Source organism: Anguilla anguilla, chromosome 1 (genome assembly GCF_013347855.1).
Source record: "Anguilla anguilla isolate fAngAng1 chromosome 1, fAngAng1.pri, whole genome shotgun sequence".
Lineage (NCBI taxonomy): Eukaryota > Metazoa > Chordata > Actinopteri > Anguilliformes > Anguillidae > Anguilla > Anguilla anguilla.
Window position 1 is genome coordinate 6,981,634 of NC_049201.1, and position 20,037 is coordinate 7,001,670.

Below are 20,037 nucleotides of genomic sequence, written 5' to 3' on the forward strand. Positions count from 1 at the left end.
AGTTTAAACAGTTACGTGCAACAAATGAGACACCTTTCAGGAGCACGTGGGGAAAAAAAGAATGCGTATCCAATAAGAGCGTTCCGATCCCTATTCAATATTAATAGGAGTATTTCCTGGAGGTAGTGTGGGAGGGAACTCGTAATTCACCTTGCCACCCGGGGTGGTATGCAAGGCTAGAGAGAACAGAACAGTTATCATTGCTTGTATTGCATGAAGAGATTTTGTTAGCTCGTTTTCACCACAGCTTCAACCTTCGGTCAATTCACGAGCAATTATGCAATGAACGTAGTTGAATACACGTTACCTGATTTGTTTTCTTTAAGCCTAAATTTAAAAGATCTTAGGAACAATTATAGGCCTATCTTTTGTCCATTCGAATAATTTTCATTAGCAATGACATTCCAATAAAATATTCATCTATTTGGTACTGTGGCGCCACGTGAAGTATAAGTAGGATTAAAATGACACTGCTTAGCCAGTATGGTTTAAAACTTTCTTTAAATATCATTTGTTTTGTTTCAAAGACATAATTGTAATATGTATGCCAGTTTCTTTCAAGTGATGTCTTCTATGCTTATTTCTGTCAAACAATGCCCATTCATTATATTCAACCTGCTGACCTCAATTTTGGTCGAAACGTGGAAAAGCTTGTATATTTTAGGGGTGTCAGTTAACACTTCATAACCTTTAACCACTTTACATAATTGATAATTGATTGACATATGACAGACACAGTTATATACATTATACATAGACGCACACACATATTCGTGTGTGTGTGTGTTAAACAGGTCATAGTGCTTCTAAGCAGGTCGTAATGATTATGATATTCAAACCAAAATGGCATTCGGCACTAAAAATATTAGTAAGCAGGCCGAGGTTAATATTGGTTTTAAGTTCGAACTCAGATACGATTCTCTTGAGATGTGGGTCTAATTGCTAACGGATTCACACAGAATTGTACGAAAAAAGCCAGAAGGCGTGGCTGGAGTTTTACAATGTGTCTGTTAAAGGAGCGAGATGAGAGCACACACGCTTCCAACAAGTCATTCTCAATAGCTACAAGCTCCACACAAAGACCACACACCGAGTCTAAGACATGCAAATTTAATCCGCGGTCATTCAGAGCGGTCCCGAACAAAACGTATACTAAAACCTAATAGAATCTCGGTCACTGGTGTCTGTAAGATTACATTCGGGAACGACTGAATTTACGCAAAGTTTTAAGGGAAATGGTGAGTCTCTTCTAGAGGGTACAATGAAACAAAATAACGAAAGCGCCATTGTTTTATCGTCGCAGTTGGCTCACAGACATCATACTTTTAGCCAATTTGACCATTATCGGGATTAATACATTTTTAGTGGAGGCCTGCTCGTATTAAGGAAACGTTAAACAGTAATTGATTTGAATTAAATAATAGTATCCAGACGTGACTTGGTTTCAGTACGCACGTATTTGTTTAACATGCGAAGTTTACACGCTAGGTATAGGCTATGTGAAACGTTTGGGATGTTCTTGAATTCGGCCAACAATCTTAATATAGATTAGGTCTACTCAAACTCTATCATTTCCACCTAGTTAATGTGTATCAAACAAACCACCTGTATCGAATTCCGTCCCTCGGCGGACCCCTAAAAGGGCCCAAATACCTGTTTTAACGTATTTTGACAGTGCTTCAGTTTTGACTTAATTATGCTATCGTATCTGTGTGTATGACATGCTTTTCCGTCGAATTAAGCGTTAATCTGTCAATTGACAGTTATGCATTGTTTCATGTAGGCTAAAAATACTGCTCACAGTATGCTCAGACTACGTAGTTATGTATTGATATCTGATCTATATTTTAAACACACCTTAATACAACTGAATATATTATTTTAATTACTGGACAGTTTAGCGTATAGCTACCTTAATTCGTGGGTGGCCTTGTCAGCAATATGAGACACTGATATAGCTCATTCAGATTCCTGCCAATATCAAACTCGGCTCACCTTTAACAATTGATTGATTTGATTGATTTTTATTTTTTTGGGTTTAAAATATGTACACATTGTACAGCCCAGATGATAACATGTTAAAGTGTCCAACACTTGTTTCCAAAATGGTCCTCAAAGGAATTAAGCACAGAAATCACCGACACTCACAAAGCACATTGTTTTAGGCAGTGCGGTCGGCCTGCATCCCAGTCAAACATTCGGTCCAGTTCAATTTAGTACGTACGTTCACTATTGGGCTAGCTCAATATCGAATTGGACCATCTTGGACATATTAATATGTTTATTTTGATTTCATTTCGATGTAATATATGGGCGTCTTTACCATTTTGAAGAACCAAGAAGGGGACTAGAGAGGACATCACTGTGGATGGCCCCGCCAAACAAAAGACCTTTCTATACCATTGGCTCTATTACATCCCGACAGCAGGTGAAAAATCGAAAGGGTGTCTCCCGGTGAAACATTTTTGATCCAATTAAAGCAATTTCAGGAATATGGCATTCAGATCAAGTGCATTTGTACCAAAGCGTGGGGTTTGTGTTCAAGGGTTAATTAACATTTTACAATTGTTAATCAATGCTTGATTATCTACAGGAAATTGTGCCATAATTGCTACTTTGGCTTATGCTTTTCCAGCCTACTTCTACGAAAAGTCTTCAAATTCAGTTAATCTGAGGCGCAGCAGGCCTCATACAAAACTTCAGAAAGGCGGGAATGGAATTATTTATTTTCTTCGCTGGAGGTGTAGTTAAGATTTCTGGCTCTGCACAGCCATACGCAGAAAGTGGTGGCAGAAAGTGCTCGTGGGTGGGGGTTTGGGGGTGGGGGCAGGGTAAGGGGGCCCTCTCCCCGGTCCCCAGCTCTACACCATGAGCTGTGAATCAACTTATTCTGCGAAGAGACAAATACACGGGCGCACTCACAGCAGTTGGCCACAGTGACAACCACGAACAAAGCCAAAATATGTTTCGTGCAAAAATGCGAAGAAACAAAACTCGGGTAATTTGATAATTAATTGTTGGAATGATTTCATCCAATTCGCACCAATATCCTGTTGCCATTTTATATCGGTTCCAAGTTATGTTTTTGCAGCCTATTTATTTAGACAACTTTATTCTTTGATTTCTGAAAACGCCGAACTCACCTTGTCGTGTAAGAAATGACAGACGTGGCCCCCGGTGCAGTCAAACACAAACGAACTGATAACGTGCCCGAGTCTTTCCTTCGGAGATACCAACGCGCCAATAAAGATACCGGACTGTGAAAACGTTAAGGACAGAAAAGTATCTCAAGGATGTTTTAAACTTAACAGAATCGTGTTTAATGGTGGAAAACACACGCACACTCCCATCCACATATCGTCCGCTCCTGAACTAACGGCTGCAGAAATACTTTTTTTTTGGGGGGGGGGGACATTCACCAAAGGTAATACTGATTGAAAGCTAAAAAATTCAAAGAACAAGCCCATTACAATCAGCCACCTCATTAATTCCAGTGCACTCCATCGCTTAGTGGCGCGAGGTCGCGCCGGCAGGCTGAAGCTCAGAGCTCAGCCTAATTACCCATAAGAAAAACTTGGAGCATTTTATGGACTTTTCACATAAAACAAATACATAAATATCGAAAACATAAAGACGATTCTGAGATGTAGTGGTAAGTATAACACGAAGGAGGGTAGGGGGCAGTAAAATAAATAGCCACTAACGCATACACTACTAAAGTTCTTAAGAAAACCATTATATTAGCTTAATACTTCTCTTTCTCTATCTCTCCCCCCCCTCTCTCTCTCTTTCTCTCCTTATGTGTGTGTGTGTGTGTGTGTGTTGCATAGGCGATACTGAAATTTAATCTGTACAGTCTATGGTTAAATTTATGACAACTGCATTTGTTATAATCAGAAAAACACACGGCAAAGCACAGTTTAAGAAAATCTGATATAATTGTGAAGCACTGGTTCTTTGTCACAGGGTCCTCTTTCGTCACAGCATTAACCAGACCTTTTGCGTTAATTTTCCACTGAATCGCGCACGAGCCATATTACCACTTACCATTTGACCAAATCACACCAGGAAATATGACATAGTTAACGGTCTAACACTACAAAGTCACGTGACCATGGAGCTGAAATTGTCTACAATTGATTTAAACTGTCCTGTACAGCAACTGTAAATACCTTACCCTATATATACATATATATATATATATATATATATATATATTCGTACGTGCATGATTGTGAGAAAAGTTTCCACCTCACGAAACATATCACAATATTAACCCTAGTAAGAAGAGGAAGACACAAATGATTGCACTCTTTGAAGTTAATGGTCTCTTTGCAAAGTAGGCCACATAAGAACGGCAGTATGGTTACATGTGACGGAATAAAAATGTTTTTTGTAAAAATACATTTATCATTGTCTTCTACAGCACTGAAGTATCTGCACGAGATTTTAACAAAGCACCTTTCTGCCATTTTTGGGAAACTATTTTAATATTAGAGTGGAATGGAAAATATAAATATTTAGAAACATCGAAAAAAAAAACGATAAAACTAAAAAGAATCTATAGTCTATACACAACGAAGGTTGCACACCAACTGATGCTCAACAGCAACACCACCGCTGCCACTAACAACATCAACAACACTAGCAAATAATAATAATTATTATTATTATTATTATTATTATTATTATTATTATTATTATTATTATTATTATTATTATTATTATTAAAAAGCGCGACGTGAATTGGTAATATTAGGGCCAGTTTATTCATCTGGATGTGAGAGTGGTTGACCTGTTTGGATTCTAGAATTAATTTTTAACGACGGCGCACTCCAAAAGCCCCGCACAGACTTCATAAGTATTTAGGAAATTGCGTGGAGGCAAATGCCCTTGTGTGATAAGGGACCATAACAAACCCTCACCACAATGTACTCGGGCCTGCTTGTAAGGGGGACACGGGAGCTACATATATCAAGATTGCCCACTGAAATCACGTTATAAAGTCAATATCGAAACAAGCACCCTAACAGCTGCTTAAGATTTAAGAAACACCGCCGTTAGTTGAATCGGTAGTTGGTCTTTTAGTGATAGAAAATACCACAAGACCTTGCCTTAATCCGGTATAAATAAATAGCTACTAATGTCACCTGACCTATTTCGCTGAAATAAGTAAATTGCAACGGCCTACATTTAAATGTTACGCGAATAAGTAAAATATTTTACTTGAGTTTACAGGACAAACAAACCAATGCTGCCATAATGCAACAAGTAGAACAAAGCATCCATTGAATGGATCGGGGAAAGCCTAAATTATGACAAACAACAAAAACATTCTATGCTTTCTTAAAAACTGAAATAAAAGCTGTCAAAACTTTTTTTTTTAAATGAGAATTTCAATATTTACCTAATTCACACACCATCGCGAATTAATTGGCATAGTCCAAAACTTACATTTGCTCAAATAAGTAGGCGTATAAGCTTTAAATGCGGGATTGATTTTCGAGAGTAGTATGCGTCTAGCTTTAAAATTTAGGGGCACCGAATAGTCTTTTCTATCGCTATCATACTTGAACGCTCGAGATACTACGCTTTTCGAAAATAAGCGTCGCCACTGCCTTGTGGATCAACTCAATTTAGCCAAATGAATATTTCTTTACTTTCTCTGCGGATATACAATCTAATGAAAATTAGTCAAAGGCAATGCAAATGCCTGTCGTAGATTAACATCAGACAAGAAGATAAACTTTTAATAAAATTAAATTTTCCACCCAATATGCCTACTAGCTACGTATGTGGGCCTATGTTTTTACACATGCGCGAATAGTTCATACACTACAAGAGAACAGGTCAACAATATTCGAGACCAACACATTTTAGGAAACACCACGTAGCTACATGGCCTATATTCGCCTTTAAAATTTGTTTTCGTAATCAGTAATCGATGTCATGTAATGAACATGTCTGACGGCAGGTTAATAATATATAACATTTCTCTATTCATTTAAATGTCCGAAAGAATACATTAAAAAATAAGCACATCAAAGGCCAGGCAAAACGAAGTAGCGCATTAGAACTTACATTCACTATCGGCTGCGGGCGTCAATAAAAGTTATAGTTTTCTGCATACCTTCTTGTGAAGTAACTGCGATGTCTAAATAGGCCCATTGGCCTGTCAGCAAGGAGCTTTTTTCTTCCCAGCTATTGATAATGGCACATCCGATAAGAGCAGGAAAATTGTTCAGTTGAATTTTTAAGGGTAATGGGATTGTTTGGACTGGGATTTGATTGATAACTGTACTTTGTGAGTTGTTTATTTTATCTCGATTTCTCAAACAAAAAAAGAGAAGGAACACATAACTCACTCTTACATGACTACAAACGAAACACACACATACACACCCCCACACACAGCCATACGCGCGCGCACGCACGCACACACACACACACACACACGCCCTCCCACTTTACAAAAGGCTGAACGGCGAGTTTACCTAGCTTGATCTTTACGAGATAAGCTTATGTACACAATATCCCATTAATACAAGTATGCGGTTTGTGTGCGCGGGTTCTACGAGATCTGCTTTGTATGAATAAGTGGACTATATACAGATGCACTGTTGCACTCAGTTCACAACCAAACATAAAACAGCGTAAATTGTTCAATTATTATTTACCGAAAGTACAGTTCAACTAAAAAGTGCGCCATATACAGAAACAACATTCATATCCAATGAAAGGGTCGAGTAACCTTGTCTGAGATATCAATCGTCACTGCTCTGGACTTTGGACTGCTCCTTACGACAAGCAAAAGATTTTCTAAGCCGTTTACAGAACAAGCGTTTTCATTTCTCGCCCTAGCTTCAACCTTGAAATATAATTAGAATTGCCTTCCGCATTTCTATCAAATATACATCAACCAAAATATGGGAAATAGAAGCATTGTAAAATAATGAGTTAGTCCCTACGTTAACACACACCTTCGGTAAAGGCACCGTACCAACATGCTATTTTCTACGATAGGTGACCTCATGATCTCAAATAGTGACAAATAAGTAAGTTGGCTAATCTTTTCTGATGAAAACGTCAATTGATGTACAGTTTTTTTTTTTTTTTTTACTGTAACATGAGTTTATACTCTGATAATTTAAGCCCACATTCTCAAACCATTGCTGTTGTTGTTATTATTAGTATTATTATTATTATTATTATTGTTGTTGTTGTTGTTGTGTTTGTTATTATTATTGTTGTTATTATTGTAATTTTTATTATTATTATTATTATTATTATTATTATTATTATTATTAACACAACTACTACGATTACTATTACATTGTAAGCTAATATTTTATGACACTACTTTTTTAATTTGCCTTGTTACAGCACATTTAGCAAGTTTGGCTAATGTCCTCCCCGTATGCAAATCAGAATAACTTTCACTTTATAGCCAACTTCAATAAAGGGGATAGCAATTTATTTTCATAATTTATTAATATGTTTGTATGACTATATTTATGGCAAAAACTATATACGATACAAGAAAATTAAATTTACAAATAACAATGGAACCTAAATATAATACAAGGAAACTTCAATGTCGATAAAAACTTTGTACATACAGATTACTAAAAACTATGTATCCAATTCAAACCTTTTACAGAAATATACAAACTACGTGTTACATAAAAAGCTATTATAAATCAGAGACGTTTGTCTCCCCTTAAATAGTTTGAGAAATCCCAACCTAGTCCCTGTTTCAAATTGAATTAGATTTTTTCCTTCAAATAAAGACACACAGAACATTTTGACCACTGCATTGTTCCTCTGAAACAAATATTTGGGGACTAAACCCGTCCTCGGGTTAATGGAAATAAATACTTCCAACTTTGACGCTTTTAGGAGCTTGCGCATCCACTCGGTAACACTTATTTCTTGGTTTTTTTCAGTTTCTTCTTGATTCCCTCTGTCAGCTGTCTACATATCCAAATGTAGGTAAACCATTGTTTCTTCAAAGAAATATAAGGGAAAAAAACGTTCGGAGTGTGACAGATTCACAGTCACAGTTCTCTTGTCTATATAGTAGTTCTTACTGTTGTCACCACGTCCTGCCGTACAACAGAGCCGAGCACGGCAGGGCCGTGCCGTACTCACTGCTCGAAGAGTTCAGGTGCGACAGTCCCGAAACCTGGGCCTGGAGCGACGGAGGGGAAGTGGAGTGTTGAACTAAATCTGGCGAGTGACCGGCGCTGACCACCTGTTGGCTTTGGTGCTGGCCCATCGTCGAACTGTTACTGGACACGATCATAACGTTGCTGCCCTGTTGGTGATGGTTCTGCATGGCAGAGCTCGGCGTGTGAGTACCTCCCTGACACGGTTTACCGTCTTTCACCAGCACGGGCACGGCCACCCGCCGGGGCGACTGTTGTTGCTGCTGACAGGAACCGGTGTCTTGTTGCATTTGTTGCTGCGATACCTTGTCTTTGGCCTGCCTCTTCATTTTGTATCGATGGTTCTGGAACCAGATTTTCACCTGGGTCGGAGTGAGGTGGATCATGCTGGCCAAATGTTCTCGCTCCGGCGCTGAGAGGTATTTCTGTTGCTTGAACCGCCGCTCGAGCTCGTAAACCTGAGCTTGTGAGAAGAGCACGCGCCGTTTCCTCCGCGGAGCGCTGGACAGTGGGCCCATACCTTTCCCCACGTCCGCCAGGGAACCCAGACTTCCCATGCTGCTCATGTTCATCCCCGAGGACGAACCCATGAAACGAGAGACTGGAGAAAGAGAGAATGTCTCATTACAGAAAATACTAAATGCACTGACAGTAATTCCTAAAATAAACGGTATTACCATGGATTAGGTCGGGTGTGTGGAGAGAAATAAACAAACAAACAATAAACTTGCGATATTGAGAATGTAAACAAAACATCTGAGATACATTAATGAAGATATATATGAGCCCCTCCGTACGCACAATTTTATGATCATTTTGGATTAAATGTGTCTCTGTTCTCCCTCTCAAACAGACACACGCACACAAAACAATAAATACATAGCTATATATTGCAACTTACATTATCTTGCATGATTGACCCGTTCCCGTATTTGATTGGCTCAAGGTACAAGTATAGGCTACTTCATTCATTCATAATTACAAATTAAATTCTGATTTGTCTTTTTGAGTTTGTTTTGGGGAAGGGGGGGGGGTAGTAGGGTGGAGTGTGGAAGTAAAAGCATACATTATTGAACTACATCGTAAATATGCATTGGATGAAAAAAAGTTGAAGCCAATGTTAAACTGAATAGGCAAGTCCAACGGCTAAGAATAGTTTCACAAAAATTAACAGCCCTAGCACAGGGTCACGAATGTTTGGAGCACTTTCAGTTTAATGAACAATGGTAGCATTTCGGTTTTTCATCTACACGAAAGTGTGACAGGACCGCAGCTGTAACCTTCAGCGTCAAAGGGACAATGGTTAAGGAAGAGACGACACTTTCAGTACATAAATTTTAAAAAAGAATGAAAGCAAATACTGCTGTCACTTTTCAAAATCACCGTAGAATTTACCCATCTTTTGTAGCTTACGTTTTGCATAAACAAGCACACATTCTGATCCCATTAACTGCAACTTTTGCGCCTGCGCTGAAATAGCAAACCCCACTTTGTATCGAGACATCCGTAACATGCAGCAAGTATATCGGCAAAAACCTGAATTACACTTACTTGTGGAAAAGCGGGGGTCTGGATTGGCTCCGTACCAGCCGGTGGCCGGGGTGCTGTTTCGCATGCTGTCCTGGTAAGGCGGAAGCTCGCTCATGTTCGCCAGGTTGCCGTTACAGTAGCTCCCCATTGCGGTGTGCGACAACTGCGATACCCCGGCCGCAGTCATGTGGTAAGTGGCGGACACCGTCCCGTTGTGGCCCATATGATGCTGTTGCATTGCCGCCTGCGAAACCTGCGGCTGTCGATACGTGGCGAGAGGAGCCCCCAGGTTGTTACCCTCCATACTTACTTTCTTGTAGCTCTCCTCAAGGGGACTCAAGATATCGGAAACAGAAAAAGGAGTCGTGTGCTTGGGGCTCATCGACATTGTTCAGCGGCTGGAGAGAGGGAAATTAAAAGGCAGGGCAAATTCTCTCCCTCTGTTTTTTTTTTTTTTTTTTTTTTCGGTCAGAGCCCTGTGTACCCGTTGTCTCTACGTCGATGCTTCTGGATGAACACCTATGAGAGTGGCTGAAGTCCGCCTTAATTGGATTGAGTGGAGGCTCAGGGCTGGCTTTCGTTTGTTTCAACTGGGCGCCAGGTTTAAGGCTGCCATCAGAGGCGGGGCATCGGCAGTCAGGGCAACAATACAAAGCAGCCCTATCTATCTCACACCCCAGCATAATTTCTACGTGTTGATCGCGAGGTACCTTTGAGTAGCCCCCCCTATGACGAAAGGCTGTGCTCCCAATTCAAAGTTGACGTTTATTTGTAATTAATAAACACAAGTGTCACAGTGAAAGGCAAACGGAGCATACGAACAAATAAGGAATGCATTAAATAACGGAATTATTTCATAATATTATTATTATTATTATTATTATTATTATTATTATTATTATTATTATAATCGCGCTCCTGTTCCCAGTTGAATTGTTTATAAAACTACGAATAGTACTAATAATACTAATAATAACTACTGCTACTACTACTACTACTACTACTACTAATAATAATAATAATAATAATAATAATAATAATAGGCTTTGCGAGTTAGAGGCGAACGTGAAAGCAGGATCAAAGTCCTGCTTTTTCCTGCTTTTATTCGATGTCAGAGGCATGCAGTGAATGAATGCACTGGTTCACGTTATTCGCTTTTTCATGCACATGCAAACGCACCCTTTTCTTGTAATATGGGTGTGGTGCAATTTTTTAAAAATTACATTCGCATGAAAAGTGGCTGTCTGTCCAGTTTATCCAAGTCTAACCATCTCTGCCTTTAGACAGACATAACAGTAATCATGGGAAACCCTCAGCTCAGAAACGCACCATCCTCGCTGGAAGAAATGGAAGATATGTTTTTTTCCCCCAGTGAATCTCATCGACTACAGGTAGAATCAGTCATCATATCCCTCGATGAAGATACACGAGATCTCCAAGCAATTCCCTACCGTAGCTCTGGACCTGGAAGGTGGACTGTAGACGCAGCCTGCCATTAACAGTGTGCAGGTGTACGCACTGGCTATTGAGACAGTGACAATGCATTTGATACTTTACTTAAGTTAGACAATAAATAAAGAAAGAAAGAAAAAAACAGGGAATAACAAATTTCTCGATGCAAAGATTGTCCAGAAGATTGCCCATCGAGCTTGATGAAAGAATTTGATACCACTCAATGTAGTGCTTGCATACGTCACATAGCTAAATCGTAAAAGTTACAGTAATTTTTAAAAAATTTGATAGGTGCGGTTCCCACAGCTTCTCGAACCTTTGATGAAACCGAACTGGTTTCATATTTCAGAAATTTCCTATTTTTGGCAACAGTGATTTTTGCAACATTTCGCTTTTGCGTGCAATTTTTTACTTATTAATAGGCAATTAATAAAATGCAAAAATATAATTGTTATGTATTTTGTCCAAAGTCGAGTGAAGTATTGCGTTTTGCTAGTCTCCTCGAATAGCCTACACTTTTGGTTGATTTAATGACCACTGAACGTATTGCACGTGTACGGAGAATAGAAGCACCTCGAGAGTGTTATTCAAAGGCAATGACAAAGCATTTTACTTGGACGGATTCGGTCAGACTGGGCCCAAAATGAAGCCTTGGATGGTGACTAGATGTACCAAGCACACAAAAACGCATAAATGTTTGACACGGTTTCAACACGTTCTTGGTTCTCTTCGGTGGAGAACCAAGAGTCAATGAAGTCTTCATTTAAATGACTGAATAATTTATGACCAAAGTGAACGAGACACGTGCCAGTTAAATTATAATATATAGGACAAACGATACAGTCTAGGACAGTACCAGTCGCGGCGATGCAGTTTAGAAAGGCAAACGCTGCTTTTTACTCAGCAGAATCAGAGAGAAAAGCTCGAAAAGTTAACTGAAATAAATGTCCTACAGAAACTCGCGAGAGACTTAATTTCGTCCTTATGTCTTGGATTGAATCAATCCCACAAAAGGTAATGTACACTACTATTAATTTACGAGGCAAAATAAAATAAAATGACATCCCATTAGAATAATAGATTAATTTATTGTACTTCTTCTTCTTTTTATAATTATTGTTATTTTTATTAGGCTATAATAATAATAATAATTATTATTATTAGTAGTAGTAGTAGTAGTACTAGTAGTAGTATATCTGCATCCAGCTGTCATCTTCAAATTTTTTACATTTCAGAGATTAAGACGCCAATGTCCGATTCACTATCCTATACAAGACTACGCCGTGTCAATGAACACTGTTCTGCCTCGGCATCAAACGGCATGAGATTAAACTATTAAATAGACGAGACGATTTATTGTTTCCGCTATTCAGTAGATAATATTACAAGAGGAGAATAAAGAATCGTGAACTGCATGACTAAGAGTAAGGTTGAGCGCGTGTTAATGGAGAGAAGGCATCTTGACTAACTGAAGTTCGCGAGGGCACAGCCTGCTCGTGAACCGTACGATCCACTCTGGTTTTTAGCGTGCAGCTTCCAGTGGGTCGCGCTGAATACGAAGAATACGCTGAATAAGGTTCTTAGTCATCCAAATCTTTGTTGTTGCAATGATCAGGGAGATAGTACGCCTATGTAACAAACACGTACATAAATTACATAATAAACGAGCACAACATAGGCTATGTGCCGTTTTTTCTAATGCGCCGTTAAGCAATGCACGAATGTGACAATTAGCCTACAAACACGGCATGTCCTTAAATGTTAATTATGCCAATAACAACATCCTGTTTCAGGCAATCCTGTCATGTTTCTCGATCAAAGACACGAAAACCCTACAGTCTTCTTTTTGAGACCAGTCGGCGCACAACGGGTTCAGAGCAGGCAGATTAAAACTTCATTGTAAATTACAAGGCAGCACAACTCCACACTGGGCCGAGTACTCTCTTGAGGCTGAGGGGGGGAAAGCATAAAAATATAAATGTCACTGCAAATAGGCATGAACAACATCGGTTATTAAACGGAAGCTAACTCTTCACCTGTGCATATGCGGGTCAAGATACTGAGCGTGACTCGCATATGCTCTGAATGGTCCATTTATGAGCAATTAGGGATCTCTTTAACGGAATCACCAAGATTGTCTCCGTCGCATCCGCAAATGCTGCACGGAGGCAGCATCGCATCCGGAAAGGCTTTGTGCATGTCCATTACACTTTTTTTTGTCTACAAACTGAAATAAAATTCCAGAAACAAATCCATTACTCCATTGCCAGATTATTTTATTTAATCATGAATTGCTATATGAACATTTATACTAGCGTCTGTTTTACTTTTGTAGTGACAACCAAAAATATAGTTCCACCTTAACTCGACTTCTCTCTTTCCAATAAATGCACGGGAATATCACACAGATAGCGAGCGAATCCAGGGTCGGATCTGCGTCGATTCCGGCCCGGAGTCGTTTGCTATTTGGGCAGTCAGAACGGCAACATTTGAAATTCATTTCACTAACTGTGTGGGTATGATATTATGTTGCAACGTTGCTCATAACGTTATATTATGTTTTAGTCAATAATACATAGTAAATAAGCCAAGGCTGGTTATGCTTTAGGCCTATTTGGGGAAGCTTGTTGGCCATGTCTGGCTGGAGATAAAAGATAAGTCAAGTTGTGGTATGGAGAAATAAGATGGGCTAATTTCATAAGCACTAATGGTGCAGGAATAGTGTGTAAATAGCTAGATTCATGTTTAATAGGGTTTCTGGTTTGGCTGGAAGCCAGCTATTTTTAATTAGGGCGCATTATCAGTTAATGCAAGACAAACGTCTATGACGGTTGTGTGGCGTTGAATTGCTGGGTCGCTGAATAATCGCACTAGAAGCTGCAGTCATGTATATGCTGGAAACAGGAAAGTGGCTGGAGAGCGTACACATCCAGTGCACTGTACAATCAGGGAAGACAACAGTAATGCACACCCCTAAAAAGCAGAGCAAGCTGCGTAAAATGTCTAGTGTTATATCAACTCTGATTTTATATGAGTTCCACTATGACCGTAGGGGACTCTAGTGTTGAACTAACACTGGGAAATCTTATTGTGTGGTGGTTATAATCCAGCTAGCTAGACAGAACGAGCTAATAGTGACACTGCTAGTTGTATGAGAGCAAATGAGCAAACATAACAGCTAGTTGTTATTAGGTTAGCTTGCCAAGTAACAGCTGTGGTCTTTCTCAGAAGAGAAATTGCATTTCCAGTATAAAGATCAGTACTGTTCAGCTGAATTTCACATAGTATATTGCATAGCTTGATTACATCTGCAACAACTGAACTATGAAACAGAACACATTAATAGCAATTTGGCACCTCCTGTGAGTTTATTTGAACATCAACATCACTGATGTGCCTAGATAGATAGCTAATAATCTGATAGTTATTAGTTAGAAAATTAGCTCAGTTTACTTGCTATTTAGTGTCAATGCCAATCACAATCAATTTACTAATTAGGTGGCATGAATGTTTGTGTGGAGCAAAATAAGTGCAAAAGAGAAATTCTAACATTTCAAAGCCTCTTACCAGTCCAAGAAATATAGAAATATAATATATTTAGCTAACTATCCTTTAACCTAATAGCAATAAACTAGGTTAGCGTAGCTAACCTTAGCTAATTAGCACCAGGTAGCTGACATGACTATAAGAGACTAATCTGAAGTAGTTGCTTCAGTTGATGTGCTACATTGAAGCTGTGAACACTTGAACTTCTAAATGGGAATGAAGATCCAAATTTAAGAATTATACTAGCTATAAACTATGACAAAAAAAAAAACTATGCCAGTTGAGCATAAAAAGTAATATATCACTAACTATCCAAATAGTTGGCCTAATAGTAACCCCTTAGACTAGGGGATATACATTCATATAAGCAAGATATATTATTTTAAATCGTGGATTAATGCGACAGATTAATGTAATACTTCACTAGCTAGTGCAATAATGTATAGAAAACAAGAATACATTTTAAGTAAATTGCTCACACATTCAGACCGGATTCTAGGCCCAATTATCACGTGGATTGCTAAATAAAACAATTCTGTTTTGTCTAAAACAATTATGCGTTTTACACAAGTGAAAAAAATCTGTCCATTGTTGTTATTCGGATCTATTATCTTAACAGCACAGTGCATGGAGCTACAAATATGACACGCGCACTATTGGTTAAAAACAGGATTGCACGCGCTTTCTGATTGGCTGCCACTTTTCAGTCTGTCTTGGCCATCGTGGTGAGGATGCAGTTTGGGATGCAAATACTTAACCGAGTTTAATATATTTTAATGCCTGTTTCTCAAAATAGTAGCCCATTCAAAAAAAAAAAAAAAGACAAATATAGAGTTAAAAAACGAATGCACCCACATCTGTGGACAATGTACATTTTCCTTCACCATATAGCTTGAAGTTGATTATGATCAGTCTGGGATTCTAACTGAATAAAGGAAAGATTTTAGCAATACATCCTATTCAGATGTCAACTAAGAGAAGCGACCATGAATATTTTTGGATTATAACCGATGGTAGTTATCCATTTGAGAATGTATCCATGTGAAAATATGTACTTGCACATTTCGCTTTCAAAAGAAATACGTATTGCTTTTGATTGGCCTCTTTCACCTTTTTAGAATGACAGCGTCTTCTGGTGGCGAAACAGCGGACAGCCTCAGCCCAACCCCCGCCACTGTTTGTCCCCGTGTTGCGGGCCCCGTTGCAAATGTGAGTTTACAGGTCGAACAAATTCAACTCAAAATACCCTTTTACTTCTACTGTAAATGTGTCATCACCAACCACCAATATTGCAGAGACATCACGTTTGAATTTGCTCGTGAAAAACCCATAGGTAGGCTATGGCGTCATTGCGAACGGTGATATATTTAGCTTATTACATGCGTGACCTCATCGTAGCCCACTCCACCACCACACCACACGCCACTCAACACTCAACACACACACACGCGCGCGCGCGCGCACACACACACACACAAAAGGTTAAACATCGCAGTCGGCTACTGCCCCTCAAACAACTGCATTACACTACAATCACTTAGCAGACGCTCTTATCCAGAGCGACATACAGAAGTGGAGAACACCAGTGTTAACCTCGGGAATACGAAAGCGAGACTATTATGGTTCTAGCAGAACGTTAAAAGCTAAATTTATCACCAATGCAGGGATCGAATAAGTGTGTTCACATTTTATACCACGGTTGCACAAACGATAATGAGTTCTGAAATGCTTACAGACCGAATTAGCCCCCACCCCCTCCCATCGTCTATAGGTGAGCGCACCTTACAGCGATAATTAGGAAAAATTACAGCGCACAAGGTACATGCAATTAGAATCATAACATGTTTCCTCGGGGGAATGTATTTTCCTTAATTGCTGAATTTCAAAAGCTTTCTTAATTATCTAAATCAGGACCTCTTTTATGTTCTGGTACATGGCTATTATGGTCAATTAACGTCAATTAACCAGGATGCTTTTGCTAATTCTTCAGAATATAGCACTTCATATCGACGACTATTAGAAGTGTAGCATTTAAAGTTATATTTTTCGTCTCTGACCCCGATAACGTCTCCTAACGTAACAGACTACGTCCATATATGAACAGGTTTTCGTGTATGTTAGGTTAACACGGTAACAAGTGTGTACAGCTCCGGCCTAAAACTAAACATATAAATCAAAAGTATGTGGGAGTATTTGATGTTATATTGCCATCTACATGTGAAGTTAAGTCATATTAAACGGGTCATCCTCACTGTGTAATAATACGAGTCAAAGAATATGCTAGAAATTATTATTAAAATAACGAATAAGTATGACCACAGAATCATATGTTTGGGGGTAGCATAAGCCAGTCACAACAGTGCTTTTAATGGAGGGGAACGCATGCCATATCCCAAAAAATTTTTTTAAATAAAAATAATAATTTTTTTTATAAATTAATATATATATATATATATATATATATATACATGCGTATGAAATCGATCAGTCAAAGTTTCAAACCTGAAACACAAATCATTAATACTAGCCTGTAGTTCAGCGTCGTGTCATAGCGCGTGAGTAATGGTTAGAAATAGCGTTGTGCTGACATCTAGCGGCGCGAAGTTTTAGGTCGACATGCCTGGCCAATACAATGTTTGACGTATCTTTAATTCCCACATTGTTACACTTGAACAGCGCTGTTATGGAGGCGAACGATTCTATCAGATTTTCAGACCAACCGTTCTGCCATCGCCCTAACTGAAAATAATTATTCAGTCCTGTCCATTCCACTCTTGCCAGCTCAAGCTGTTTTATAGCCCAAACTGTATTTAAACAACATATTCCACATTTGAAATTGTGAATAAACATACCAATAATCAGTTCATATGTACACCCTCTGGACATACAACTTCGCTGCACAGGCTGCTTTAGAGTTGCATGAAGTGCACATTCTTTAAATGTTAAAAATGAAAAAAATTAAGATGGCACCTAATCAGGAGCAAGTGTATTCTTCACATGTTTATCCTTGTCCTTGTCTAACCCAGCAGTGCGCCCATACAGTAACCTCTTCCTTGCTTGAAATGTTTTTTTTTTTTTTTGTTTTTTTTAAAATGTGTGGACAGTTTTATATAATTCAGTGTGTTTGGGTTAATATATGTGTCATGTGCCCCCTGCTCCCCCTGCTCAGGAGACCCGTCTCTCTCACTATCCCACGGCAGGGGGCAGCTAGTTCCATCGCCAATAGCAACGGGATGGCCACGTCCCTCACCACAACCGCCATCTGCACAAGATCAAGCTCCTCCCCTACTGGAATGCAGTAAATAACATGACCTCTGAGAAAATACAGTATTATGGTAAATATGCTTCACAGCAACACATGTTTTTAAACAAATAGACTACCATAACTAAAACTGGCAATTGTGTATATGTGTGTGTCCATATATTGTGAAATGTTGTAATCTTTATTATATATTTTGTATTAATATGTTGCAGTTTATTCAATAGCTGACTACTTCCTGACCCCTGGACTTTCCACCGCTGTCAAGCAGCTCAAAAAAGTTACTATTCCTTCATTCAAAATACATGTGTCGTCTTTTCCGTGAATAAAGAGCAATTTCATACTGACCAGGACTAAGTATCTGAGTGTATTTTTATCAGCAGGAGGGAAAACATTACCGGTGCATAAACACAACTTCTCTCCACATTCGTCACTCACAAACAAGCGATTCCAGAGAGGAAAAACACACGGCTGTTCTTATGTTCATTTCTGATCAACTGATTGCTTTGCTAACTCTCCTCACTGATTAACTGGTGTTCATTCACTATAGGATTTTCCAGTTGTGTGCTAGCCTTATGTCTCAGCTCAGTCACTATCACACACAGCTAACTCAGTGGCACATTGATAGCCAGCTGGCTAGTTAGTCATGGCGATCATAAAGCTAGGTAGCCAGTGAGGCTGCTGTATCTTTTCGGCTGTGGTCAGAGCTTCCTTTGGGAGCCATTCAGGACCACAGACAGCAATGCCATCTCCTACAGGAAGTAGTAATCACAGTATTCACCCCACCCCACCGCCTGTTGCCTTGGTCAGTCTGGACTAACAAGGCACAGAATTAGGCCTTTTTTAAAAATTAAATTAATTAATTAAAAAGGGGCAGACCATTTTGGACAGAGTCATGACATGGGTACACTCCTTCACCTGAAGCCCAGCTGTCTGACGTATACAAATACTCCCAATGCACTGACAGCACCTAGCACTGAGTCACAGAATGCCTAACAAGCTTTAGAAACAAAGAAGGTCAACAAAGCTGGTACTAGGAATCAAACGTGCAAGTTCAGGACTTGAGACACTTCAACACATCTATAGTTCATCTGAGTATTTTATTTGAATAGAAGAGCAGTTTGAGTTGTTAAGAACACTAAGTGAAGGCACTGACAGTGACATGATGGCACTAAGGCATGAAGACAGGTATAAAAACACAGAACCTAAGACTATATAAAAAGAAGAGCAGAGTACATAGGGTGTCTGTATTCTCCATCATGCGTACAAATTTACTAGAAAACATCTGCTGCCAGGGAAAGACACCTAAATCACAGGCAATTTAAAACCAGAAGAGCAAAACCAACAAAATTCAGGTCCACTTTTACAAGCAAGTCGACTAAACAAAAAAAAAAACTGAACTAATCTGAAAAAAAAGTTTTATGGAATTTTCTCACACAGTAAATGTTAAATGTTAAAAGTGCACTCCCATCCCCACACAGATAAAGAAGCGAGCAAGTTCTGCGTAGACAATGACGGCCTATCGACAGTACTGAGAGAGAATTTATAGCTGTGATGTGGTGTGGAATGCTGACTCACCCCATACCATGTAAAGCGTTCTTATACCGTTTCAAACACGCGCGTTCAGAAGCACTAGCACATGAACGAACGTGTGGTGGAGTATTCCAAACTGGGGAGAAGAAGGGGAAAACATTTTTTAAAAACACGAATTTAGTAATACATACATTTTTAGTGAACCAGTTCCCACAGTAATGCTTATTATGCCCTGCTAATCCATATTTCAAAATCAGAGAATTCATCACAGTTGAAGCTCTGAAAAAGATGAGTAATCTATTTACTTCCGCTAGTCTAATTTGGAGATTTAATTATGGTGGTTAAATTTTTTTATTGATTTAATTTCGTTGTCCGTAAGACACTTTCTAACAGTTATTATACATGCGTTTAATTTTCAACGTAATACGACGTTAACTATGAGTTATCCATTGTTATGCGCGTATGTTCAGCACAATATTAACGTTTTGGTTCAGTAAATCACACAAACCTCCAGCATGGGAATGTTTCCAAGGGAGCACGTGAATGTGG

The 20,037-nt window shown here is 39.0% G+C and overlaps 1 protein-coding gene and 1 long non-coding RNA gene across 2 annotated transcripts; one reads left to right on the forward strand and one right to left on the reverse strand.

Moving 5' to 3' along the window:
- Positions 1–7,472: 7,472 nt before the first annotated feature.
- nkx2.1 (NK2 homeobox 1) lies at positions 7,473–10,517 on the reverse strand. The gene is made up of 2 exons (XM_035411284.1): positions 9,720–10,517; positions 7,473–8,769 (listed from the first exon to the last, which is right to left on the reverse strand). Exons 1-2 carry the CDS (start codon positions 10,084–10,086, stop codon positions 8,096–8,098), a joined length of 1,041 nt encoding a protein of 346 aa, XP_035267175.1. The 5' UTR covers positions 10,087–10,517; the 3' UTR covers positions 7,473–8,095.
- A 1,183-nt stretch (positions 10,518–11,700) lies between these two features.
- On the forward strand, positions 11,701–18,174 carry LOC118212548. The gene is made up of 3 exons (XR_004762265.1): positions 11,701–12,164; positions 15,815–15,905; positions 17,866–18,174. It is a non-coding gene; the product is annotated as an uncharacterized LOC118212548 (long non-coding RNA).
- The last annotated feature ends 1,863 nt before the right edge of the window (positions 18,175–20,037 follow it).